Genomic DNA, 26,163 nt, shown 5'->3' with positions numbered 1-26,163 from the left:
TCGGCAGATGCATCCTACAGATCATTGCTTGGGGAATCCAACCATAACCCACACATTCATCGTCTTTGTTACTATATTATGATCATTGCTCGCGGCCAAAACTCAGGCAAGAAACCAATGATCACCAGCGGTTAAAAGTGGGAATACAAAAGTTGTAGATAAGATTAGCATGCAAATAAATAATTAGGAATCACTGTGAAAAGCATATCTGCCTTTGGTTGTTCCCACGTAAATCACGCCCTGAAAAGAGCTTATTATATTTGTTATTCTTCTTCCTTAGTGCTTCCGAGGATCACTGCGGGTAGGCATGAAGAATCACTCTCTTTTAATTGTGGAAATTCCTCTTGGAGTGGCGAACTGTAAAATCATCTAGAAAGGAAGAACAAAAGGGAACGAGATGATTATATTGCATGGATTCTCAGGTTCCTGTCATTGTGGAGCCCCGTGGGATGTTCCAAGAGAAGAAGATAAGGTTTATGCTCCTTCGGGCCTCTTCTGTGTAAACTTCATAGGGTCGTGGTCCGTAGAACATTATTATTTGTGTTGGGAGTTGAGCTACGAGATAGATGCATTGAAAGAGGAGAGACAAAAGGTAGGTTTGGATGTTCACATTAAGCTGGAGAAGGAAGACGACATCGGAGTTGTATGTTTTGGAGGAAGCTTTGACCACACAAATCAAATTCTTCAGCACGGCGATACCGCGCACGAAACGAAATGGTATGGCCGACATCCTGTTGACTGACTCATCGTGCAGGGTGATCGAATGAAACTACTCTTGCGAGATCTGCTGCTGGATTCGTTCTCTTCGTCGTTTCCAACCTACACGACAGGGTTTGCTCATTTTAACATGGCACAGAAAGAATCTGCAAAACAGGATCTCATTTCATGCCGCAAAAGAAGACGCTTCTGAAATCGACAGCCCGAAACTGAGGAACCGAATCCTCGAACTAATTTAAACTAAGAACATCGATGTACACATCTGTTACGATAGAATTTAGACATTGTATACCATCCCCACCTCCAATGTAGATGCATGAGGAATGCTCACTGCAAAGGCCGGACCCCTGCAATTCCTCCTCAAGAAATCATACCCGACATCGATGACGAGTCTCTTAATCAAACCAGATCCACTCTTTGCCCTGACGTCGGAATGCCCCATAATGAAAGCCATGCCTGCTTCTCGGGCTTCCATCAGCTCCTGCAGCTCTTCCCTCACGCTGGAATCCATATCTGAGCTCTCAGGCACCACAAATCTCACCTTCTTTTTCCTTGCCGTGACAGTTGATTGTATCTCCTTTGACCCTGAAGGGCCAGCTGCATCTTCTGGGTCAGCATCCTCTTCACACAATCGTATTCCAGCTCCGACGACAGCCATTCTGTTATCATCCTTCTCGGATCGTTCTGCCGTGCCGCTGGGATGAGAGATGCCTGACCGGATGAACTCGGCAATGCTGCAAACTAGGTCCTTCTCGAACTCTAAATCATCCTTGTGGACGTCGTGGTACCCATACCGTGCGATGCACCTATAGACCCTGTATTCTTTTGGGCCAATTCTGCCCACAAGGAACCGCTCCTCTGGCCTGACATATGCCACCGGCACCGACTTGATGCAGAGGAACACAAGGACCTGGAGCAATCGCAGCATGTGATCAGACTTAAGTACAGCCTTTCCCGTTTTGAAACTAATACCGAGATTAATATGCTAATGACCACGAAGTGTGATATGTTTACTGAGCACATCAAGGAAACTTGTATCGGATAATGTCTTCTACCACACATCTTAACAGCAGAAAAAGTAAATAAAACATGGCTAACCTGGTGAAATGCAGGGAGGTTGGTGACAAAGTGTGAAAAGATGGCTGGGATTCCTGATACCAGTTCAGTATGAATGAGACCGATGCCTCTCACACGGACAATTCCTAGGTTAGGGCCGAGACCCAGGAGCCAATCGATGGAGACCTTATTCTGGATGTCGAATTCATACTTCTTGAGAGTACCGTAGTGCCACACATACATGATTACCATGAAAATAATTGAGAGGGCAATAGGGACCCAAGCACCTTCCAAAAACTTGATAAGGGACGCTGAGAAATACAGTGCCTCGATCGTTCCAAAGAAGAGAATGAAACAAACAGCCAAAAAGATGCTCCTGTGCCAGCACAGAACTATCACAAGAGACATCAAGCAGGTAGTAACCAGCATCACAGCAATTACAGCCAGCCCTGTCAAACAAAAGAACAGATCATAGATTAGGCCCGAAGCATTTTGCCACATGAAGTTGTGGGAAAAAGGAATATGATTTGTCGTAGGTCATGTCTCTTAGTATTTATTTCATTATGCGAAGAATAAGCGAAAAGAAAAACGTAGATGCATACGCTCTATGGATATTGATAAATTACACCTATTTATTGGGGTTCAGTACCGAGCAGATATATCAAAACTAGGCATTTTATGATTCAATGTTGTGAACATGTGGAATATCAAGCGAGGTCACAAGAAACCTTAAAGGCCAAAAGGATCGATTTCTAATGATGGAACACGGTGTACATGTTGTCGCAAGTCGTCCAACTCTAAACTGATATTAGGGATCCACAATCGAAGAGGTTGGCATCCAACGCTGTTTGCAATAGCATGCACAAGCTGAAGCGATACTAATGTGGAAGGCGCATAAAATCCAAGCCAGAAATTGGGTAAAGTTCAAAGGACTGGCATGCAAGAGAGAAAAGGACTAATCATTTATCAGAAGATGAGTGGGCTGTATCAGGTTGAATAGACATACTCATTATTAAATCGAGATTTCCAGATTCGTATGGCCTCATATATCGCATGGAATCTCAATAAGAGCAATTGCCAGTCACACAGCTTCCCAAGGAAATATTTTGGTAGTCTGCTATAATGGTTTGATATGAATGAATGACTATCTTAAGTTTTAGCTCTTCACATACCTGATGCATTACCGAGGCGCTTTGTATCTCTAAAACCAACAGTAACGGCCAAGCACAATATCATTAACATCCAGTTAATCTCGGGGATGTATATTTGCCCATGTACTTTAGATGACGTGTGAACGATCTTCACCCTGGGAAAGCAGCTCAAAGCAGAGCACTGCTTGATGATCGAGAAAGTACCCGTGATAACTGCTTGGCTTCCAACAACGGCTGCCAGTATAGCTATTCCCAGAACTGGCCACCTTATTTGTTCTAACGAGATAATAACTCTACATTCAGTATACTGAAAATCAACATTGCTATACAGATAAATTTCAAGATTCCTGATGGCATACCTGGCACTGAAACATAGAATCCAATTCGATAGTCACTTTCAATAATGTGATGTCTGGATAGATAGGCAGCTTGTCCCATATACGCTAGGATCAGTGATGGATAGACCACAGAGGTAAAAGCAATCTGCAGAGTATAAGTTAATTAGTGAGAACCAATTATCAAATATCAATTTTTCATGCATAGAGAGTTGTAGCTGTCAAGATATCAAATATCAATATCAAGATTTCGGAAATTCTAATTTTCCTTCTGTCATGCATTTTTCTTCATCCTTGGAAAAAGATGGAGTTGACTCATTGGTGCAATATCACTATATTTATGGGGATTGTCTGTGAAGAGGAGGTTGGCAGGCTATTCAGCATTTTCATTACGGGTAAATTTACAAATGTTGGCCCGGATGTTAATCCACACATCCAGTGTCGCCTTGTTTCAAAAGATCAAATTTGAATTAGCAATATTCCGATTGGGTGGTGTGGATGAAGATGGTACCAGGAAATATTTGTACAAGCTCTGACTCAAGTATAAATAAAGGCCAGAACACAAGCAAGAAGTTGCATGTAAAATGAGATGGCACATGGAAGCAGTTACATGAACCAAGAAATTAGATTACCAGTTTCCAGTTTTAGTATAGATGGAACTGAGGATATCGGAAATGGGATTAAGTGGAAGCATCAATGAGATGAGGATACTAACTAGAGACTGAGAAAAAGTGGAAAGATCTTGAAGTCTGTATTCTTTTACCTGTATTGACAATTGTGAGAAATGTCCCAAATCTGCAAACATAGCTTCAGAGCCTGCATGGACAAGAGAAAGTTGCAGCATGATCCATGAAGATAATCAAGTAGACTACCGTGGCAAATAAAATAATCCCCCCCATACCCGTGATGCACAGCAGTATGCCACCCAGGGACATCCAACCCCCTCTCTGAGTCTTCTTCAGGAATTTATACATGTAGTATGGAGAAAGTGCTTGATATACATGTGGGTTCCAGTGAAAAATGTTGTAAACACCAATCACACTGATGCATAGAAGCCAAGTGATGACAATTGGTGCAAATAGGAACCCAACCCGATGCGTGCCATAATGTTGCAGGGCGAACAGAGCAACTAATATAAGGCATGCTACGGGAACCTCCACATCTGCACATCGATGAATGCTAGAAGTAAACGTCAAGCCAGAAAGTCTATCTATGCATTACAAGTTGCAGGCGAGTCCGCAAAAGAGAATCTATAGAAATATCAAACGCTGGTTCATACGACCAAAAAGAGAATCAATAGCTGTGCAAAGCAACATATCATTAAAGTATCTTATTACAGCAAAATCATGTGATATAAGCCTTGGTACATTTATACTACCATTGGATTGTCAAAAGCAGCTCAGATCATACAACAGCGCCAATTACATATTTAAGAATGAACAGGCACCATTTATTAATGAGGAATGAATAGATAATTTGAACTTGTTTCTTGTCTCATGAACATATCAAAAAATTGACATTTTCTAATTTCCGTCTTTGGTAATTCTAGCAAGTAGCCTAAATTTGGTCATTTACAGGATTCTAAATTCCATGATCCTTAAAGCTGCACTCCTAAAGAAAGATTTCAAGTATAAAAATAAACAACCCTCATAGATCTTCTTTGGTAAAGAATTACAAAGGACAAATCGGAGGTAATTTATTCTGTCTTATTGGTCAAAACCAGACCTGTATGACATGTAATTTAAATAAACACTAGAAGTCAGTTTGTGAAACTTTTGTGACTAAGAAAAGAAAAGTCTCCACAATTTTTTTTCTTTCTCCTTTATCATAAACCTACATGCAAGGGTAGATTTTAAACACAAAAAAGGTTGCTAAAAGCACATCTTCAGGGTGTAAGCAACCATAGGATCTCAGCATCATATACAGCAAGTCAATCCATTGCTAGTCATCAAAACAAAGAACAAAAAGAGGCATCATATAGGAATCAAACTAGGCACATCCACATCACAGAAGAAGTAAACGAGAAGTGTGACAGCAACCAGATCACCTGGAAAAGCTCTAGTGGTTAGCCAAATGTGCTTGTTGTACACAACAAAAATCATTATTGCTAATCCTTACAAAATCGAGTTTGTGAATGAGTGTTCAGAATTGGCTTACACTTGTGTTGTTCCTCGGACATGGAGAGCTCGAGCCCTGAAACCGCCGAGAAAACTGCAAAGCCGCCACTGGTTGGTCAGAACATCCCCCGAGCGGCGAGAACAATGAAACGTCCCCAAAAATGGGGGAGAATCCAAAAGAAGAACAAGATATCACCAGAAATGGCTGGTGTGAGAACACCATCCCCGATAACCATGCAAGTCCCGATCAAGGCGAGAAGCAATAACAGGCGCTGCAACACATGGTGCTTCTCGAGCAGCCTCTTCACCCTTGATGCCGCAGTGTCAGCGCCCATCGGCGGAGCAGCTCCCCCACCGTCCATCTTCTTGTAAGTGGATAGCTCCTCATCAGCCAGCTGACCATTCGGCAGGAATCCGACACGGGCGTGGCGGCAGAGGAGGGAGTACAGCGCAAACGTGCCACCCTCGCCATTGTCGTCCGCCCGGAGGACGATGAGGACATACTTGAGGAGGGGGACGAGCGTGAGGGTCCAGAAGACGAAGGAGAGCACGCCGTAGATCTCCTCATTCGTCTCCGAGTGTTCTATGTCCTCGGCGAAGGTGTTCTTGTATACGTACAGCGGCGACGTGCTCAGATCGCCATACACGACCCCGAGACTCTGGTAGGCTAATGTCAGCGCCGTCCTCCATGAATCCTTCTTCTGTCACGCAAATTTCACCAAAACATGGGATCAAAACGAGCCCCATAAGCCGCACCAAATCAATAAAGAAGGGATCTTTTTTGAAGAAAACCCAACATACCTTTTCAGGAGTGGAGTAGCGGCCAGCTCCGGCGCCACCGCGCTCGAGATCCATCTTTGAAGAGGTCAAGAAATCACCGCACTCGCTATGTGGTTCATATTTTTAGCTCTGAGGAGGATTTCCAGAAACAAGAGAAGCCTCACCACATCGGGGACAGAGGTGACGGGCTCTGGCGTCTGCTATTGTTCTTTTTTCCTCTTCTCTTAGAATGTTGTAACGGGCTTCGGAAAGGGGCGGTTGGGATTGTGAAGGAGACGAACAGAGAGGTCAGATGGGGGCGGGAGAGAGCATCCAGGGAGGGGTGATACGGAGAAGAGAGTTGAAGCCAAAGAGAGGAGGAGCATTAGAATATTGTGAGCAGGGGGTGAAGAGTGTGTGGGAGATTGATTTAATGGAGTTGGTGGTCATGATGCGATGGGAGGAGGTAGGTGCTTCCTCACCGTGGGTTTCAGTTACAATTCAGAGGAGGGAACAGTTTCGTCTTGGCGTGTCTGCAGAGAGAGAGAGGTGGGGTTGGTGGTCATGAATGTGGTGGTACCGTCTTCTTCTTCCTTTTGTTCCTTTGGTGGCATTCGAAGGTGAGGATATTGAGCTGGCCTCCTGCTGTGGAAGGCACTAAAACAGGAAGAAAAGGGGAAAGAGTAACCGAAGGAAAACAAAAAACCGAAAAAAAGGTGGCTGTGGGTGCTCTAAGGCTGATCAAAAAGCAGACGGAAAGATTTGCAGCTTGTCGCAGAGCTGAGGACGGATGATTCAAGCATGCCTTTATGATTGTTCCTTGTCAACCTTTGACCTCAGAATGAAAAGAACAAGAAATGCATGGGGTAGGCTTGTCTTGCCATCTCAGACGGAGATCACACAGGAACCAGCACAACTAGTTGTCTTCTCTATCGAATATGAATGCGCATGCTGCATGTTCCAATGCCTCGGTGGTCCAGATTCCCGGTGAGACACAGCTTGTGAATCATTGCGACTCGAACAGAAATGGGATGATCCATTTATTGGATTGGCCGTTCCCATCGATTGGTTAAAATCTTCAGTTACCTTTCTGAATCTTCACATGATACATGAACTGATGCATTTCCCAAATAATTCACAATCGAGAATGCAGTGCATGAACTCGGTTGGCTAGACGATCTCAGCTGCATCTCCTTCTTGTTCATCCTGTATCTTCGGGTTCGCTGCTAGACGAGCACATTACAGCAGGATGAATCTTCAAGCTTCCCGAAAAGGGTATCGAGGACCGTCGACGACTCATTGTGCCAAGGCAAAAAGGCAGGCTTGGAGCTACACCACCAAGTCGTGGGATTAGCACCATGAGATGGTGTTGCTCTGGTCACTACATATTTGTTAAAGCTCCTTTTATGGAGGGAGCACCACATCACGCTCGCTAGGAAACCCATACATCATCCTTGGCGCAAACTGAAAGCTATAGCGGTGGTCACTTGCCAAGATCCCAAGCAGTTGCCATGAAATATATGTGAAGACATCCAACCGTGATTCTGTCAACCGGAACACGATCGGAGTATAGTAAGGTTCGATGAAGCTGTAAAAGGAACCAAAAGAGAGAGAGAGAGAGAGAGAGAGAGAGAGAGAGAGAGAGAGAGAGAGGAAAAAAACTATGTAGTCATCAACATTAAATAGATCAATGAGCAAGGAATCATATGCCGATTTTTCACGAATTTTCTGGTTAAAGCGAACATTATCACTTCCTGGCTTTGCTAAAGGAGCAAACCTCAACATGTCTCCACCAATTACGAGCAATATGTTAATCCAAAAAGCATCCTTGTTGAGGTTTATTTGGGGACTAGTTGTTCTCGTGACTCACAGGGCACTGAGGAGCGAGGAGGACCAACATGCATTTCTTTTCCCCTCGCAGTACCACGAGATCATTGTCAAACCACTGCTATCATCTATCATACCAAAACAGTAGGTCTACATTAATGGTAGACATGCATTAGATTCACAATCAATTCACTCATTTACTCCTCTCTCTCTCTCTCTCTCTCTCTCTCTCTCTCTCTCTGTCTCTGAATTTTCCAAATGGTGTTAGGAATAATATGTCTCTGGCACAGTCCAACAACATTCATGCTCACTGCTTCCTTCGGTGCACTCTGCTGATACATAAACTAGGGGATTGCAAGAGACAAATAGCATGTTTTGTGATGCACACAACCGACCACACGCATCAGTACAACTCAACTGGCACAGCCCTCTCGTTGTTTATGTAACATTAGTTGAATGAGGAGCTTGATTCAAGGATAGGGGAAAGAGGTGAGAAGGTTTCTCTCGACTCTTATCATGGATGGATGTAGATAGATAGATAGATAGAGTTCTCTCTCTCTAAATCCAGATAGATGGAGACAAACACAGGTACAGAAAGAAATATGTATTCTGTCGAAGTTGGCAAGTCGTCACCAACATCCCACCCCAAGGAACAAAAGCCAACGCTTGATATCTTGTCCAAGGCATGCATGAAACCATCTCGAGCTTGCGTTGTCTTGTGCGTCTTTCCGTGAGGCATTGAGATCAAGCTCCAGACCATGCTGACCCAAACTATCTCTCTCTCGTGATCCGATCTTTCCTTGTCGACATGCTTATCCCTTCCTTTCAAGTCTTTCTTTTTGGTTTCATGTCACTTGTATGTTGATATTATCCCCTTTTTATATTATTATTGTGACTGATAAGGTTAGGTGTGATGTGGGCTTGGCGTCTTTTGACTCACTTTGAATTCACATGAATCTTTTTGTCTTCATCTCTCTCTCTCTCTCTCTCTCTCTCTCTCTCTCTTTCTTTTCAAAGCTATCACTTTCACCGCTGAAAAGACACCATATTAAACACTGCAAGTAAAGTATCTCTTTTGGAAGAGTAGAAGAGCTGTTCTTTGTGATATAACTTTGGCCAATATTAACCATTAAATTTATGCGTGAGATGGAATTAGAAATAAAATAAAGATTAATTTTAGGTGACTGAGTTAGATTTGGCCTATAATTAATGCGGATCAACCAAATCGTCCCGTAAAGAAAGGAAGGTCGTCCCATGCGTTTCTCGGCCCAATTCGAGCCCGATTTGTTGTTTATTGGATGGGCTTCGAGGCCCTTTAGTTTGAATTTTTTCGGATCCAAATGGAATCCGGTTCGGACACTAATTTCGGATCCAAATGGTACCCGCCCGCCCGCCCGCCCGCCCGATATCAACTCACCCAGTCGGCTTTATATTTTCTTCCACCGTAAAACCCTAACTCGGCAAAGGAAATCCCTTCTCGAGGTTCTCCCACCGGCGAATCTGCAATCTTTCGAGGTAATCCCGATGTTCTTTGCATCTCGTTCCTTCCCCGCTTCTCTCTCTCTCCTTTCTCTCTTTGGTTTCTACGGGACCTGGATTTGAAGGCGTCGCGTCGGTGTTGTCATCTGTTACATTCGTTTTCTTTTCCTGTTTCCTGATTGGGGACATCGTCTTGCGTTGTCGTGCGGTACCTGAAGGGGAGAAGAAAAGAACGCAGGATGCGAAGAAAGGGCTTCCTGATTGGGTTTCGAATGACATATATTACATATTGTTTTGTTGCGATTCCTTATGTTGGATGGTGATAAGGGTTTCTTGGCGGTTTTGTGCTCTTTGTTTGACGTGTTTCTTGCTAATCCATCACAACTTCCGAAATATTAGTATTCTTGGATAATGGTAAGATCGCTGCTTGATAGGAATGATTTGTGATAAATACTATTGATCACGTCGAGAAGGGTTCTCTTTAAAGATAATTTGTGGAAAGAAAGAGGTGAACATTTAGCTGCATATCTTCTTGTGAGACTTTTATTTTTGTTATCACCTAGTTCATCACGGGATGTTTCTTGATCTTGAAAAACGTATAAATTTAAATCCTTCATAATTCCTTGAATGTTTTGGTATTCTTGAACCTAAGGATCTGCTTTATCATGTCAAAAGGAAAAAAATTGAATTGATCATAGAATGTTGGTTGATCCAACCATAATTGAATTGTTGAGCTCTCAATGGGACATGTTAGCATGTAATGAAATATTTCGTTGGAGTTCCATGCTTTATTGAATTCAAGATACCATCGCCATAGCTTTCGATGGTGCAAGATGTATGGTCTTTCTGATGTTTTAAGATGTTGATGCTTGAAATTGGTTACCATTATAAAACTTTTTTGTTTGACAGGTGGTAGGTGTACGCGGGCCATATTTCTGTTTGAAGCTCATTGATGTTTTGCTGTTTTCTTAGGAGGACTTGTCTTAGGTTTTACGAAGATCATGTTAGGTCTTGAATTTTTTGGTGAATGTTTGCCAAACTCTACTAGCACTAGTAATACTGACGAGGCAAAATGACCATGGAATAGATCTTGAAAATTACAGTTTCGTGTGTAATCAAATATTTTTTTTTGTTTATACATCCCAAAATGACTATGTAATCGATCTTACTATCTTGCGATTCATCTGAACTTAGAATGTGTTTAAAGTTGTAATACATTACCAATAGTGATTACTTGTACCCTTTTTTCCTTTCTTTTCTCCAGATTCTCTCGTCATTTTATTGCTTATGAATCTGGTTTCTCTATTCCCTCTTCCGCTTTTCCATATCCTTGTCATTTCTGGCATGTGTTCTTCTTCCTTATTGGTTCAGTATTTTTAGTTAAACTAGACATCGTCTTTAAATCTTCCAAACCTTATTTTAGAAATCATATAGAATTATTGTCTTATTTTATTCTTAAAATGTTTTTATAAATTACGAGGTTATTTGTCTCTCACTAGAATTTTGTTTATTCACATCTCTTTCCACATGCTCATTATTGTTATTATTATAATCAGAACTTTAGATCACTATTGCTTTCTTTGTGTCATTGATCTTTCAGGTAAAAACTGGTCATTCTTTAGAAACTTGTAATGTTCTTTCTTCTTTTTGTTCATATTCATTGTTTTCTACACATACAAATATATATATATATATATATATATATATATATATATCTTGCATTGTACTTTTTTCTAGTGTGCCAAACCCACTTTCCAAAGGGTCAAGTGTTTGAAACCTCATCCGACATGCTTTTAAACCTAAAACATTGATAGTAATGGTGTATGAGACTCACTTACCAATGTTTGAGGGTTCAAAACCTCATAGATATATTTTTGAAGTTGCTAGCTTAATTGATGATTAAAACCCACCATCACTTACCCTTTGCGAAGAAAAAAACTTGCAGGCATTCTATCTTCCAATTATTTACATCTCAATTTCAATTTTAGGGGTATCTAATTTTCAAGTCAAATCACTACTAGCAATAACAACATCTGCTAGTGTAGGTGTATGCAAGTATATTTGACTCCTTTTATATTATTTTAACAATTTTTTTTTCATGGTTTATTCTTATTAGGTTGGCAATCATTGTTCCAAAATGTCTCGAGTTTACGTTGGAAACCTGGATTCACGAGTCAGTGAAAGAGAACTAGAAGATGAATTCCGAGCATTCGGTGTACTTCGAAGGTGGACATTTTAATGAAATCAATACCTTAATTTTGATAGCTGGGCATGTATGATCTGAAATTGTTTATTTTTTTTTCTTGTCAATATGTTTTTTATTTGTTGATCTGACTTGCTTTATGGAAGCATTGAGTTTCATATTGATCATTTGAGCTCGAGGCTCTTGCATACCTTGATATCTCCTTTTTGCACAAATATCAAAAATATTTGTCTTTATCTTGATTTATTCTGAGAATCTTTGGTTGCATCTAGTGAAGGGTGTATGTCGAGAGGATTGCTTAAGCAAGATTGCAAGACTAATCAATGCAGAACTTAGTAGGATCAACACAATTAGCACTAATTTAAGTATGAAATCCAAAGCTGATGCATGAATATTTAAGCAAACACTTCAGGGAAAGGAAGATGACACTAACTAATGCAGAATTAATTGCATTTTTAACGATCTTCTATGAACGAGTTGATGCCATAGTTTGTTCAAGCAAGACTCAGAAGGTTGGTATTGATGATTGATTCCAGCTGTTAGACATTCTTATGCTCTATGCAATAAAACCATTGCCTAGTCGTAATGCTACCGTATACTTGTTTTGTATATCGTATTGGGATGCCTATTATTTATATCTGTTTAATTAGTTTTGTAATTCACTCCTACAGATAGATGTCATCTCAAATTTTGTTTGTTGGTCGCCATGTGTAAATGTTCAGTCATCTCTTGATCTTTGTGTATTAAATTGCATGGGTTGACTATGCCAATAGTCTATATAAATTTGTGGTGTTGAGCTCATGAAAACATGATAGGTCTTTATTTTTCATGCTCCTGTATATGTTTATAAAATACATGCGATCGCTTATTATATTGTTATGGTTGGTTGAAAACTTGATGTGATATGATGCTCGGAACCATGTTGTTCGAGCATGTGCAGTGTTTGGGTTGCTCGGAGACCACCTGGTTATGGTTTTGTTGAATTTGATGACCGAAGAGATGCCTTGGATGCCATCCGCGACATAGATGGTACACAAGTTCTTGTGCTTTATTTTCCTTACATTATATGATACTCAGATCACCTAAATCTCAAACATTGTCTGTTCTTATATCATGCCCTTCCTCAACAATATTATACTTCTATGTTTTAGACCATGGGAAATATCACTTTTGGTTAACTAGTATATAATGCTTCATATTTTTTGTGTTTTTAGTTACTCATTTTAGATTTTATTCTTTTCTGCATTGTTTTTGGTTCACATCTTTCTGAAATTTTGTTCTTGTTGCAGTTGGGTGGAACAAGCACAACCAATATTTTGTAAGACTAATAGTATCAAATAATAATACTTTTTTATTTTAGACAATGGAAGCTTCGGATTTGGTAGATTTCAAAATTGACATTGTTGGAGGAATTAACACATAGAAATGTTAGATGTTATTTGCTTTATGAAAATAGTCCTCTACAAGACCTAGGTGTATTTGGTTCATGTCAGAATGGGTGTCAGAATTAATTTTAAAAACCACTGAGACCGGATTCAGAAAGATCAAAGTTTCTTGGCCTGCTTGGTTGATGTACTCTGAGATCATGAGAAGGATGATCGGCCCTTTTTCCATGTTTGGTTTCTGATCACAGAGTGCCCCATAGACTAAAAGAAATATTTTGGTATGAAGTTTCTCCAATCATGCTTTATGGATTTAAGTATTGGATAGGTACAGAACATTAATTAGGTGTATTCTCGGTAGAGGTTAAAATAAGAACCATCTAGATGATATGTACACATCAAAGGAGACATAGATGCTATGATTAGTTGAAGTGAGTTGACAGAGAATCATCTAGATGACAAACACTTCATAGGGGACCTATTGATGGTATGCTTAGATGAGGTGAGTTGATTAACATTAGTGGTGTGGAATAGTGATAGAAGGAGACCTAAAAAGAATTTAGTAGAAATTTTGTTGTCGATTTAACTAGAGATTTTGTCATCTGTGGAGTAACGAGAAAGATAATGTAGTCAACTTCAAATATTTGTGACATCATGACTTGTTGCTCTTGTTATAATAGTTTATATGTTTTAATATCTATATTATCGTTGGTCATGTTATTGTAGGTCTGAGTGTAAAACTTGTAGTACTTATTATGGAAAGAAGGCAAGAGATAAGGAGGTTTGATATCTCTAGAAATCGTTGTATCCTTATAAACAGATACATTGGAGCATACTCGACAATTTGAGAATGAGATAATGGCACCAGCAAGAGATAGCATTGCACAAATAATAGGTCTTTTGCATATGGAATTTAGTGGTGGTTGTGTGAAATAATACAGTCAGGTTTGCACAAGGGAGAGGTTTGCTGCTGACCAAGGAATTTAGTGGTTTCCAGAAAATAATACAAGTGAGTTCACTGATTTGTGAAGAATAAACAAGCAGTAGTTGATTCTGGTAGTTATGGCAAAGGGTAGAGGAGAAGAAAGAATAGAGAAATAGAAGGTCAATGCTACCCATCGCTATCATCTATCCTCTAGCAAACAGGTAGATGTTGTCTCGCTAACATTCATGGTGATTGCTTCCTACGACTGCTTCAGTGAGATCACTGTCCATTGCAGGATCCTGTTGGTTGTTGTCTATTGACATGCAGTTGGCCAGTTGATAGCAGGCAGTCGATGGTCAGCAAGGGTTCATATTAATTATTGTAATTCTTTTGTCCTACTCAGTGCAGTCAAAAGTGCTAGGCGCCACGGTCCCAAAATGCCTGAGGGCCTTAGCATGATTAATTTAAAAATTATATATCATGATTAATAAAAATAAACTAAAACAAAAATGACACATCAAGATTCAAACTTGCATTCATTTAAAGTACCAAACTACATTGTCCATATCCAATAACAAAATGACAAAATAAAACAAGATTAACATCAAAGGTCATTAAAGTCTGGTTCATCATCTTCAATCTTGTCACCATCTAAAGCTGCAACAACAATCCAAAATACTAAAAAGTAGCACTAATCACTACTGCAATAGCAATAATAATCGGCATTTTACTACTGATTCACTACAACAGTCTGCAGCTGTTGTCACAAACGTAGACAAACAACAAAGACTAACAGCAAAGCAGACAGCTATTCTAAGTTCAAATTGACAAACAATGATGAAGTGGCAGTGGTGAACGGGGAAGAGGGAAGAGGCTGTAGGAGGGCTGCATGAATGGGGAAGAAGGCAGCAGTGAACGGGGAAGAAGGCTGCTGTGAACGGGGAAGGAGGGGAAGAGAGAGAGGGACGAGGGAGGAGAGAGATAGAGATAACCAGGAGGGAGGGGAAGAAACCAACACAACTGCCTTCGGAGGAAGATGCTGCCGTTGTCGCTGCCGCTGTTGCTGGAGGAAGACGCTGTCTCTGCTGCCGTCGTTTGTCGATGGGAGGAACTTCGTCACCATGCAGAAACAAAGTGAGAAAGGGTTTCTACGTTAGGGCTCGTGCGTGGATGGGTTTCAATCAAACTTCGCAATCGTGGTGAAGGCATCTCTCTCATATAATGCATTTTGAACAAACTAGGGGTTCTCATGGCCATCATCAAATTATTATGTGCTCAATTGCTGTCTTCACTGACTTCGATGTCACTATTATGCGCAAGACAAGAGGCCTGATGTGGGGAGAGGAGTAAAATTTATAAATGTTTGATGTATGGATACATATATCTGGAAGACATTATATTCGTGACATGATAGCATATGCACTTATGTTAAAGATACAGCTTATTCTTTTGTATTGGTCCAGGAGCCCATCTTGGTAAATAAATCCATGAGCTCTTCTTTTTCAATTTTGATTCTGTTGTGACCATTTGGTTTGTAATTCCGCTTGGTTGGTGGACATCTTTTTGAAGTATGCTGAATTTTTTTGTTGTTTATTTTCAGCACTGCATGCTAATCTTATTTTAATTCAATTTTTTTCCATCCTTTAAAAAAGCTGTGGAGAGACAAAATCGTTGAAGCATATAGTTTGTAAGCTATTGTTGTGGTTTGTTTAGTTCTTCTTTGGAATTGAAAGAGCAAGAGTAACTTTCTGAATTTATCTTCATTTTCTGAATTTTTGTGTGAAAGTGAAAATTACATTTTTTTTTCCTGCAACTACTAGTCTTCATTTCTCATCTAGGTGTTAATTGTATCCAAATTCTGTTTCATTTTTGTAACATAAACTTTGTTGGCCTTTATTATAGGGAAACATGGGTGGCGTGTGGAACTTTCTCATAATTCTAAGGCTGGAGGTGGCGGTCGTGGTGGTCGAGGGCGAGGTGGAGGTGGAGGTGGAGGTGGAGGTGGAAGTGGGGACATGAACTGTTACGAGTGTGGTGAACCTGGTCATTTTGCTCGAGAGTGCAAATTGCGGATTGGCACAGGGGGATTGGGAAGCGGAAGGCGTCGAAGCCCTAGCCCACCTCGCTATCGACGAAGCCCTAGCTATGGTCGTGGGTATGATTTTTCTTATGTAATGTTAATTATACTTAACCTCATTGCGCTGTTTATAAAGGTATATAAGTTATTATACAAAGTTAGTTATATATATCTATTACATGTATTACTACATGGATTTTAGCTTTTTTTGTGAAATGTGTAAAACCTTTTTTGTTTTTGGGTCAGCAGAAGTCGTAGTCCACGAGGGAGAAGATCCCCTCGTCGCAGCTATTCACCTCGGAGTCGGTCACCGGCATATCGTCGTGATGATTCTCCTTATGGTAACAAGTATGTTGTCTGAGCTGTGTGATTCCATCTAGTGGAGATTAGGATCTTGTCGTTTTGATCTTCATGAATGTGTTGTTGATCATCATTTCATTTTTGTCAGAAGTCCTGGCAGGGATAGACGTCGTAGCAATTCTCCTCGCCGTGACAAGAGCCACAGCCGTTCACCACCAGCATATCGTCGTCAAGACTCTCCCCCCTATGCCAATGGGTGTGTGACAGTCTGTAGTTATTACTTTGAACATAGGGACGACCTCTTAACCTGTATACATAGCAATTGTGTATGTAGTTGCGACAGTAATGATGCCAAAGATTTTTCTGCAGGGATGGGAAACGCAGCAGGAGCCGGAGCCGGAGCTAAAGGACACCATGTTTCTGAAAAATCCAACCAAATTTGTCTCACTGTAGGACCTGAAGGGACCAATGGATGTCCTATGATCATTAGTTGGCTTAAATTGTGGACTCTCGGAGCTTTGGATTCTTCACCTTTTAGTTGGAGCACTTTCAGCTTGCTGGCATGGCATTTGAAGAGGTTATTTTCCTCATGGCTTTCTTATTCTTATATAAGTATATTAAGGTCTTTAACATGAGCGTGCCCCTTTCTTATTTTTTTTTGTTTGTTTGAGGTGTTCTGCTATGGTATAGAACGGCAGCACCCATGGGATCCCTCGCATCATCATCATCATCATCATCATCATCATCTTTTGTGCTTCTCATCATCTTTTCCTGCTAAGGCAGCAACCGTGGACAGAATCTCTCTCCTCGCTGCTTGGGGTGTTCTGCTTTTGTGCCTCGCACGACCTATTTAATGGGGGAATCCCTCACCACCACAACCACCACCATCACGTGGGAGTTTCTGGTATTGTGCTTCTCTCATCGTTGATGCATCACCGAGGACAAACTCTTTTCTTCACCGCTAGGGGCATAGATGCATCACCGAGGTACTGTCTTACCTTGATAAATTAGCCTGTCGCCTTCAGACACATCCAACTTGATCCCCATTCTTCACTGTTGATCTCATGGATTTCAAACAAGCATAGCTTTGCTTACTCGGCCACATTTGGTGCATGGTCTCTTATTTGGTAATTTGAACAGAGTTATTACAAATGTGTTCCGAGGGTTTTATTATGTTTTATTAAATGGATGTAAATCCGATTATAAAAACAACCAAAGACCAAAAAAAAATCCGATTTTTATCCTCACCGAATACGCAAAATACCAACAACGGGAGAAAAACATGATCAAAATGTAATGATTCAAACTAGTTTGGGCAAATAATGTGGCGGCAGCAGCAGTAGCATCAGTCACGCCTCCCTTCTCTCTGCAGGTATTTGATCAACAAAATCACTTCCAATTGGCGCAATCCAAACACCCAACAGTACGAACAAATGGATACAAAATAACAACAATGAGGAATACATATTTGAAGGGTAAATATTCCAGCAGAGCTCCACGCCAGCAAACAAGATGAGCCTGAAACACACAACACAAACATCAGAGAGAAAGAAACAAACAACAGCAGTAACGAATGTGGCAACCTTTTTACCTTAGAGGGGTCGGGAACGGTGCTTTCCACAAAAGAAAAGGCAACGAGTAGAAGTACCTGACAGACACCCAAGTGACAAACTGCTTTTAATGATGAAAGCATCATCATCAATTTATTAGCCACAGTAATTAAAAGGAAAAGCAAAATAGTATGTAAATTTACATCTTTGATGTCTCACAAAATCATTAAAAGCTATGCTACTATGTGACGCTAAAAATTACTGATTAACAAGAAAGATATATGCTGCTTGAACAATATTTGCAGTACATTTCTTGCAATGTGAATTTTTGGATTTTTTCAAGTAACATCAGAAGAAAAAACAACACTTGTGGAAAATATTTTAACTGGGTTACAGATAGGTTGTTCTTTTAGTATGCTATTTTCATCAATAAAAGCAAATACAAATCTTTATTAGATTAGCTTACCAAGAATAGAACTGGTAATGAAGAGATCGAGCACATACAATGCCGATGAAGTTCCCGACAAACATAACAGTTGCAATATCTGGATGTATATCAGTTCACATATATGTTCAGACCAAGGAAAAATAATGTAAACAAAACAAAATGTGATAAGAGAAGGATCTTCAGAAATTCCAAACATACATTCTTTATTGAGAGTTTTGATTCTTGATTCACAGGACTGAAATTGCTGAATAGAGAATATTGAAAAAGCATCACTGACTTTTGACTTCAAGAGATGAAAAAGTCCATTCCTGTCGGCGCCCAACACAACATTCATTAAAACCCGTTATTATTCCAGATTGCAAATGATGAAATTCAAGTGAAGTCTAAAGTGGAATTGCATTTATAAGCAAATCTTCAATGTGCTTTTGCAGGTACAAGTGCAGTGTTATTTGATGGCGTTAGATGATCTCATGGGCCAACATGCATCCCACAATCAAAGTCAGAGAGGTATACAGGTCACTGTGGTATCTTCAAAATAAGCCCCAGTGACAACTTTGTATTAACTGGTATACTCAGTAATAAACAACCAAGTATTATTTGCATGGTTAACAAAAAGAAATACCATATAGTCTAAATCTGATGCAAATTATGAATGAAAGAGTAAACAAAAAATGATTCAACAATCAAACTTATTCCTTTGCTAGTCATTTTTAACATATATCAGTTAGAGCAAAGCGCACTAATAGTCTTTCATCACACGTAAAACAGTTCAGACTAAGATGTTTATCGGACTTATTCTAAAAGGACTGCATATTATCATTCCTTAACACTAACCAAAGATATAAAAGCAGAGAGAACAAAAGAAATGATAATAACAAAATTTTGGTTACTCACTTGGACCATCTGAAGTTTGCAAATACTATAAGCAATGTTAGATGAAGAACCAGCAAGGCACATGCAAATTCTTTTGATACAAATATCTCTTCTGGAACAAACTTGAAATTAACAGACCTGAAACAAGATTAATGCAATGATGTAACGGTTGACTTAATCATGACAAGGATTACAATATATATCTGGCTAACCAATGCCTAAATAATACATTCACAAAAACATTCCTATTTGATTCTGTGCCTAGACACGTATGTTTATGCTGATTGACAATTGGACAAATACTTTTGTAGATATAGGTTTAGTGTTAGCTCAGTGGTAGGAAATCATCCATGTAGTGTACCCGAAATAGATGAGACTCATGATTTGTTGTATATAGGTTACAGCTATACATTACGATACAAGCATGTAAATGAACCTATGTTTCTTTGCTTAAATTAATGATGCAAGTCACTATAACACCCATTACAGTTTGCAAATAGAATTACGGACTTGAACTAAAAGAATCAGTCTGGAGACATGCATACCTTAATATCTTTGTAACCAAGAGGGGTTTTGACAAATAATGTCTATTTTAATTTATAGAACCTGCAAATGACAGTTATAGGGAATGGTAAGGTAACATTGCTACTGCCAAATACCATTTATACATGTTTCTGCCTCCCTCATCTCGCCGAGAAATACAGCAATTAGAAAGGCAGCAATGCCCACTGGTAGGGCGCAAGTTTAATGTCCGATTGTCTCACTTCCCTGTAAGACAGGGAGGACAAAAACAGGTGGCAAAGTGCAGCTTGGATTTAGTTTACTCATCTATAGTACATGTTTTGAACAAAGAAGGTTGCTAACAAGTTGAAAAAAATACAGACCTTTAGAAATTAAGAAGCAAGAACAGGAATATTAACAAGATCCAGTCACAATATCAGAGAGGCACTAGCTAGTTAGTATAAAACAAGTATCTTGGCATCTATGCTAAGCCTGCAATTTCTACTCCCACTGCATGTCCCTCAGAATCTGTTTAAAAGATCATCTCCAAAGAAACGGTAACAGCAGTACTTAGGTTCCTATGGGCATACAGGGAGACAATCTGATTCACATTAAAACAATCAATGACCAATCAACTTTATTTTCAACTCATTTGAAAATTTAACGAGATATGCCAAATTAATGATCAGTGGACAGAATCATGTAAGCATCATTGATATAACGAGGGGCTTGCTAACATGGCCGTTGGTTCCCCTTAAATTGGTCTGTATAATGCAGGTTTCACTCAAACATGAATTGACATTCTCTCACAAATATGTCCAATAAAAAATCCTCATCATTGAATATAAAGAAATCAAGTTGCTTAACTAGTTCAGGATGATGACACTAGTGACTGAACTTGTATATGTGTCTACCATTGTGATCACAGAATCAGTTTCTTGCACTGGTCTTTGATTCTGTGTTTATAAAACCAAAAGAAAACTTTGCAAATAACTATCAGTCTTCAAGTTTTTATTCTTCAGCCCATTCTATCACCAAACTTTTTCAAGCAATCATACAAAGTTAAAGAAAATAGAGGAAATGTGAAAATGTTACTCTGGAAGAGGAAAACAAAATATCAGATTTACAGGAGAAACATCATCATAAATAGAATAATTATATCAGTTGCCATTCTGCCTACATAACAAAGTTAAATACATCGGCAAATGTAGCATGTTGCACATATGCACGAGGATGCAATCAAAAGTTTTCCAGAATTCTTATTGGCATATTTGACAAATTCTATAACTTTACAAAAATCTACATTCAATGCTTAACAATCACTAGTTTAGAGAAGAATATAATTTATATAGCTAACTCCTGCAGTTCACATGAAAGAACAAAACATTTATGATGTTTCATATTATGTTTGCATCCATGTGGTCAAATGCATAGAGCAGATCTATTGTTCTTGGGAACATCATAAATATAAGAGCTACAGAAACCTACAGAAAATTTCACTGTTCTAAAAATGTCAATACTGCAGTGCAGAAAAAATTAGCTCCAAAATACATCCAAACACCTATTAAATTTATTGCTTTGTTCATTGTTTAGATATAGATGATGCACATTATTGAACTAATTATTAGTCACTAACAAAAATAAGAAGCATCTTTCAGCCATGACATGAATCAACAGATTAGCATTTCATAATAAAGTTCAACTTTCCAAGAACAGCAGCAATCTAGACTAGAATATTTTGATCACTGTAACAAATTAAAATTCTAAAGACTGTGTATGCACCAGAAATGGATGAAGACACGCCCAAGATTAAAGGCTCTTGAAATGTACTCAACAGGATATGTCAGCAAGAACGGTAAGCCCAAAATAATCTGCCAAAAAGTGAATCATCCAATCAAATGACAACAAATAGATATAGACAATAACAAGAATAGTTTCTAATGCAACCAGCTATAACGTCAACAAATTCTTCAAAACAAAACATCAAGCTTTTTCTGACAATAGTATGGAGAGGGAGCCTAACTAACTTGAGAAGCCTAAATGAACAGATTATGTGAAGTCTTAGGCTGCCCCCTAACAAATCTTGAAATCTAGCCAAAACTATTGCGAGTAAAAGGGGGCACATGAAACCTTGAACTGTAGTAAGTTATTTAGCAGGTAGTATGGCACATCATAGACTGTGATTAGCCTGTTCAACCAGAAACAAACCTCCATTGGCTACATTCAGCAGATTATACGAAGCACCCAAAAATAAAGATCAGCGAAGCATAATTATTGTTGAATTAGAACAATTTCCACACCACACATTCAAGAGAAAGCAAAGAATAATTGGCAAGAAAACAAAATTAAAAATGGGTTTAAAAGTGTGTTAAAAAAGAAAAGCGGCATGGTGCCAGAAGCTGCTGTCGATGTAGACCTGGGTTACAACTTACAACCTTATCTTTATAAGTAGAGAACTTATTTCTGTGATTCAAAAAGCCGCTATGCGAAGGAGAAACTTTATTGTGGCACCAAGGCCTGCCCTATTAGATGCATGCTAAAATAAAAAATGAAAAAAATAATATGTGTTAGTACATAAAAAATAAGTTTGCAAGTCACATCAGTTTACAAAAAAAGAGAAGTAGACAGGATTCATATGATTCTTCTCATCCCAGTTGCTTGGTTGAAGTCGCACATATGCTCACCACCTCATTCAATCATTACCACTCAACCAAACCACCCATCCTAAGCATCACTTTTCTCTCAAGCACCCACACATCTCCCGTCATCCACTTAAGCCCATCACTTGCTGCTTTGACCAATTAGATGAAATAGTCATTAACCATAATCAACCAAATAACTTTGGTCTATCGTATCATTCCCGATTAAAATATATCACAAATTGCAGACAAAAAACCAATCAAAAGTAACTAAATAACCCCTGTAAATCTTAAAACTAAGATAGAGATTGCATGGGCCAAACAAAGTTCAAACGCATGTGAAGGAATAAAATGAAAAATGGATTTTGACGTATATAGTATTAGGAAATGGAAACAGCAATGCATGGATAGATACCTGCACTAACGCAGCACCAAACAAGACAGAGAAGACACCCTTAACATCAAGAGCCTACAGCACAATATTCATAGTAACAACAGTTAGCTGTAAATTAAGCGATAAATTTATAATCAAGATGTCTAATAAATGAAACTTTAATATCAGACGTTATACCTTTAACATAAGCAGAAATAAAGGTGGCGCATATAGAAGCACATTCATCTTAATTGACACAGCTCCACTATGGTGAAAAGACAAATGAAAATTAAAATCCAGCCATATTCATCAGCTATCAAATAAAGAAACAACTAAGTTAGTTGTTGCCTATGATACTCAAGTGATTGAGAAAAGAACTAGTACCTGAAAATGATCAAAGCCAGATGCCATTTTTGACTAAATAGCAAAGCTAGAGAAGCATGAAGCAAGGTCATTGCAAAACAGTCATTAAAGAGACGAAGAATAAAGATCGAGTGAACTCTCTTCGACAAACAAAGGAAAGAAAGAGCCCACCATGGAAGCTGCCACAACAAGATGACAAGCAATAGTGTCATGAAGATAGATACGAGCATATTTAAATCTGCTTTGAAAGGGAGAAATTCAACTGTTAGATAACAAGTTAGACCCCTTCCTCCGGTGCTTAAAGTCCAACCTAGTGGTTATAGATGGTGTCCATTTTATGATATGAGGGGACTTCCAAAAAAAGATATTCTCATTGGTACTCAAATTGCCAAAATCATGTAACATTATTATCCGTTTAGTATGATGCATAACTTTCAATATCAGCATCTGAATTACCAAAGCCAGCAAAGATGTACCCATTTGGATTATGGGCAACATATTACCAAAAAGAATCAGATGCAAAATGTGTTCCGTTCACTTCCACAAGTAAAGAGAGATAGCTAGTACCGATCATGGAACACAATAAACCCTCATGAAGTTCTCCGACCTCATATATATATAAATATATATACATATATATATATATATATATATAAACACTAATCATAGAAAACAATAAATTTTTATTGTGTGTAATGTTAATAGAAACACAATAGTACAAAGAAGTATAAAATTTAATTAACGGTGAACTCTGACAGATTTCCATACCAGATCGGTCTTTATATAAATGAAGAAAACGAGCCCCAGATTAATTATGTAAAGAATGCCAAACAAGATCTGCAAAAGGACAGATAATAAGAACCAAGTGAATTAACACGTGTAAAGTTTCATGTTTTGTGAGATAGGAACCAAAGCAATCACATAGTGAATTTTAATTTATTTCCATCCCAACAGTATGTTGAACAAGCAAACATAATTAACTCTTTGAAACACTAAGAATAATAATATTCTGGACATTTCTTTTCTTAGGCATATATTTTGGCTGTCTTTGGCCACTATCATGCCTACACACAAGAATACTTCATATCTCAAAAGATATTGTTGAAGTTCATTAAAATCTTGCAGATAAGTGAAGGGAAAAATCATGGGCACACAAGATAAATTATAGATGGATGATTTATGAACACATGCATGATATATATGACATCTTAGGACTGCACATATCTCACAAACACACTTGTATACTTAAAAGCATGCATATTTTAATAATTTAAATGAGAGATACAGTACAATGGCTACAGGCTACACACTTTCCCAAGAATAACACCAAAGCCCCCAATACAATGACTAACGGAGTGTATAATGAAAAGAAACGAAAATTCGCACTCGGGATGGCTAACATCATTCTTGCGCATCATTCATTTGATTCATATGTGATAAGCAGCATTCCATGTTATTTCCAGTATACGTCTGCAACTTGTACGGTGTCACCTGTATCTCTCCATTAAGTATGAGACTCTACAATGGGACAATTCTCAGTCTTAAATTGTACAAAGTATCTCGCATACCATGGGCCGAATACTCGCACATATAAGATTCAGCAATGGTATAAATATTTGATAGGAGAGATATGAGAAATCCCTCAATCGCACAACTAAAGATCAAGCATAAAAAGAAGACGCTCCAAAGAATTTTGAATATAGTTAATCTTGACACATCTTGGTGAAAGAACACGAAAGGAAAATAAAAAGAAAAGAAAGTAGAGAAAGAATCTTGCGAGGTCCATCGAGATCGCACCTGAGCAGGAAAGACCTCCCCGCCGGTTAGAAACTTGATGGCGGAGTAGACATAAAGAAACCCAGCCGGATACACCAACGGCCCCGTGTCCCCTTTCAGCTTGGTGTAATCCCTTTCTCCTCCGAGAAACCCATCTACCTGCCTCCAATTGCAAGAACAAACAACGAAAGATGAGCCCGATAAGATGGAAAGCCTCCTGTCCGTTCCAAGAAGAGACCAACGAGGCCCGGCTAGGTCACAAAGAGTCATCACCTGGGACATGTACGCGTCCCAATCGATCTTGGTATCTAAACAGAGAAGGCAGAATCAAGAAGATACATCAGACCTCGGCATCATCAGTTAATCAAGAAGAAAGAAGGGAAAACCCGTGAAGAGAGGGCAAGAAGTGATCTCGGGCATCTTACAAGGGACGTAGGCGATGATGAGAGCCACCAAGATGGAATCGAGGACCAACAATGCCGATGCAAAAAGAGGCTTCGAGACCTTGTAGCCGCCGAGGGATGGGGGGAGATCATTCGTGGGCGACCGTGGTCGGGCCATGGATTCGGCGGGCGGCGGGCGTCGGAATCCCTTGGTCTGTCGTCTACCGATCTCTTCTGATGCGCCGAGACAACCAACCCGGACCAGTCTCTGATGGACCGATGGCCATGTTAAGCCGGGGACGCCGAACCGATGGCCCAAACGAACCGGTTTAAACCGGAAGGATTGCGAACGTGCCGAAATCGATCAATATTTCCTTTTTTGAAATTAGCTAATAAATTTAATTTCTCGATGCCATTTAATCATTTTTACTGATATCCATATTTATTTATATATATATTAATAATCATTCTCCACTAATGTTTTTTGACGTCATGCTGAGCTCTGTTTCGTAAAAAGAGAGTAAAATTCACTTCAACACTCAGTAGTCTGTCTGTATTATTTTTCTTTTGTTCATTAGTTATAAGATATTCAATTAAATTACATGATAAAAGAGGAATTTGTCTTATTTAGTGATATGAGATATACGAGTACTTTTTAAGACGTAAAGTTACGAAATTATTATTATTATTATTAATTTATTATTAATTATTATTATTATTATTATTATTAATTATTATTATTATTATTATTATTATTATTATTGTTGTTGTAAAAACGTGTTGTTGATGTCTGCAAATGGAATGATGATGCTTCCGTTGTGTCTTCTTCTATTTGCGACGCATGGAAGAGGGCTTCTTTTTCTTCTTCGTTCAAAGTGCCTTTACAAGTATATTTTGAAGGCTCGGCATTTAGGGTTTGCGGTGACAAC

At 39.1% G+C, this 26,163-nt stretch overlaps 3 protein-coding genes across 10 annotated transcripts; 1 reads left to right on the top strand and 2 right to left on the bottom strand.

Annotated features, from left to right (window-relative positions):
- Positions 1-864: 864 nt before the first annotated feature.
- Positions 865-7,370, bottom strand: LOC103981311 (potassium transporter 10). Of its 2 annotated transcripts, none has more exons than XM_018827380.2 (9): positions 6,178-7,370; positions 5,573-6,074; positions 5,417-5,470; positions 4,161-4,421; positions 4,023-4,075; positions 3,284-3,407; positions 2,946-3,200; positions 1,816-2,222; positions 865-1,627 (listed from the first exon to the last, which is right to left on the bottom strand). In XM_018827380.2, the coding sequence occupies exons 1-9, from the start codon at positions 6,229-6,231 to the stop codon at positions 995-997; spliced, it is 2,343 nt and encodes a 780-aa protein (XP_018682925.2). In that variant the 5' UTR covers positions 6,232-7,370; the 3' UTR covers positions 865-994. The 2 variants fall into 2 exon arrangements, with proteins under 2 accessions (XP_018682925.2, XP_009396275.2); XM_009398000.3 differs by having other exon boundaries at positions 5,573-6,077; positions 6,178-7,044.
- Positions 7,371-9,201: 1,831 nt separating this feature from the next.
- On the top strand, positions 9,202-16,960 carry LOC135660813 (serine/arginine-rich splicing factor RSZ22A-like). 4 transcript variants are annotated; one of them, XM_065176962.1, is made up of 7 exons: positions 9,202-9,477; positions 11,558-11,667; positions 12,585-12,673; positions 15,854-16,106; positions 16,278-16,376; positions 16,480-16,584; positions 16,698-16,960. In XM_065176962.1, exons 1-7 carry the CDS (start codon positions 9,217-9,219, stop codon positions 16,732-16,734), a joined length of 954 nt encoding a protein of 317 aa, XP_065033034.1. In that variant the 5' UTR covers positions 9,202-9,216; the 3' UTR covers positions 16,735-16,960. The 4 variants fall into 4 exon arrangements, with proteins under 4 accessions (XP_065033034.1, XP_065032711.1, XP_065032854.1 ...); XM_065176639.1 differs by having other exon boundaries at positions 16,477-16,584; XM_065176782.1 differs by having other exon boundaries at positions 16,275-16,376.
- Positions 16,961-17,513: 553 nt separating this feature from the next.
- LOC135656978 (dol-P-Man:Man(5)GlcNAc(2)-PP-Dol alpha-1,3-mannosyltransferase-like) lies at positions 17,514-25,510 on the bottom strand. Of its 4 annotated transcripts, none has more exons than XM_065175966.1 (14): positions 25,277-25,510; positions 25,125-25,159; positions 24,873-25,010; positions 23,844-23,912; positions 23,097-23,254; positions 22,911-22,977; positions 22,755-22,808; positions 21,483-21,571; positions 19,221-19,337; positions 18,525-18,634; positions 18,345-18,423; positions 17,920-17,976; positions 17,793-17,846; positions 17,514-17,694 (listed from the first exon to the last, which is right to left on the bottom strand). In XM_065175966.1, exons 1-14 carry the CDS (start codon positions 25,410-25,412, stop codon positions 17,529-17,531), a joined length of 1,329 nt encoding a protein of 442 aa, XP_065032038.1. In that variant the 5' UTR covers positions 25,413-25,510; the 3' UTR covers positions 17,514-17,528. The 4 variants fall into 4 exon arrangements, 3 of the variants coding, with proteins under 3 accessions (XP_065032038.1, XP_065032362.1, XP_065032193.1); XR_010506559.1 differs by having other exon boundaries at positions 17,612-17,694; positions 17,920-17,999; positions 25,277-25,509; XM_065176290.1 differs by having other exon boundaries at positions 17,612-17,846; positions 17,920-17,999; positions 25,277-25,509.
- Positions 25,511-26,163: the final 653 nt, after the last annotated feature.

The sequence above is a fragment of the Musa acuminata genome, chromosome BXJ1-1, assembly GCF_036884655.1.
Source record: "Musa acuminata AAA Group cultivar baxijiao chromosome BXJ1-1, Cavendish_Baxijiao_AAA, whole genome shotgun sequence".
Lineage (NCBI taxonomy): Eukaryota > Viridiplantae > Streptophyta > Magnoliopsida > Zingiberales > Musaceae > Musa > Musa acuminata.
The sequence above is the reverse complement of the archived record's forward strand: the minus strand, read 5'-3'. Positions and strand labels throughout refer to the sequence as shown.

Coding starts and splice junctions, on each gene's coding strand:
- LOC135656978 (XM_065175966.1), bottom strand. CDS start 25,412: ATGGCCCGACCACGGTCGCCCACGAATGATCTCCCCCCATCCCTCGGC. Junction 18,635..19,220: donor GCAAACTTCAGATGGTCCAA/GTGAGTAACCAA, acceptor GGGCGCCGACAG/GAATGGACTTTTTCATCTCT. Junction 18,424..18,524: donor CAAAACTCTCAATAAAGAAT/GTATGTTTGGAA, acceptor ATATACATCCAG/ATATTGCAACTGTTATGTTT.
- LOC103981311 (XM_009398000.3), bottom strand. CDS start 6,231: ATGGATCTCGAGCGCGGTGGCGCCGGAGCTGGCCGCTACTCCACTCCT. Junction 3,201..3,283: donor ATTCTATGTTTCAGTGCCAG/GTATGCCATCAG, acceptor TTATCTCGTTAG/AACAAATAAGGTGGCCAGTT. Junction 2,223..2,945: donor GCGCCTCGGTAATGCATCAG/GTATGTGAAGAG, acceptor TTTGTTTGACAG/GGCTGGCTGTAATTGCTGTG.
- LOC135660813 (XM_065176500.1), top strand. CDS start 9,217: ATGCGTTTCTCGGCCCAATTCGAGCCCGATTTGTTGTTTATTGGATGG. Junction 12,674..15,853: donor TGCCATCCGCGACATAGATG/GTACACAAGTTC, acceptor CCTTTATTATAG/GGAAACATGGGTGGCGTGTG. Junction 16,377..16,476: donor GATTCTCCTTATGGTAACAA/GTATGTTGTCTG, acceptor CATTTTTGTCAG/AAGTCCTGGCAGGGATAGAC.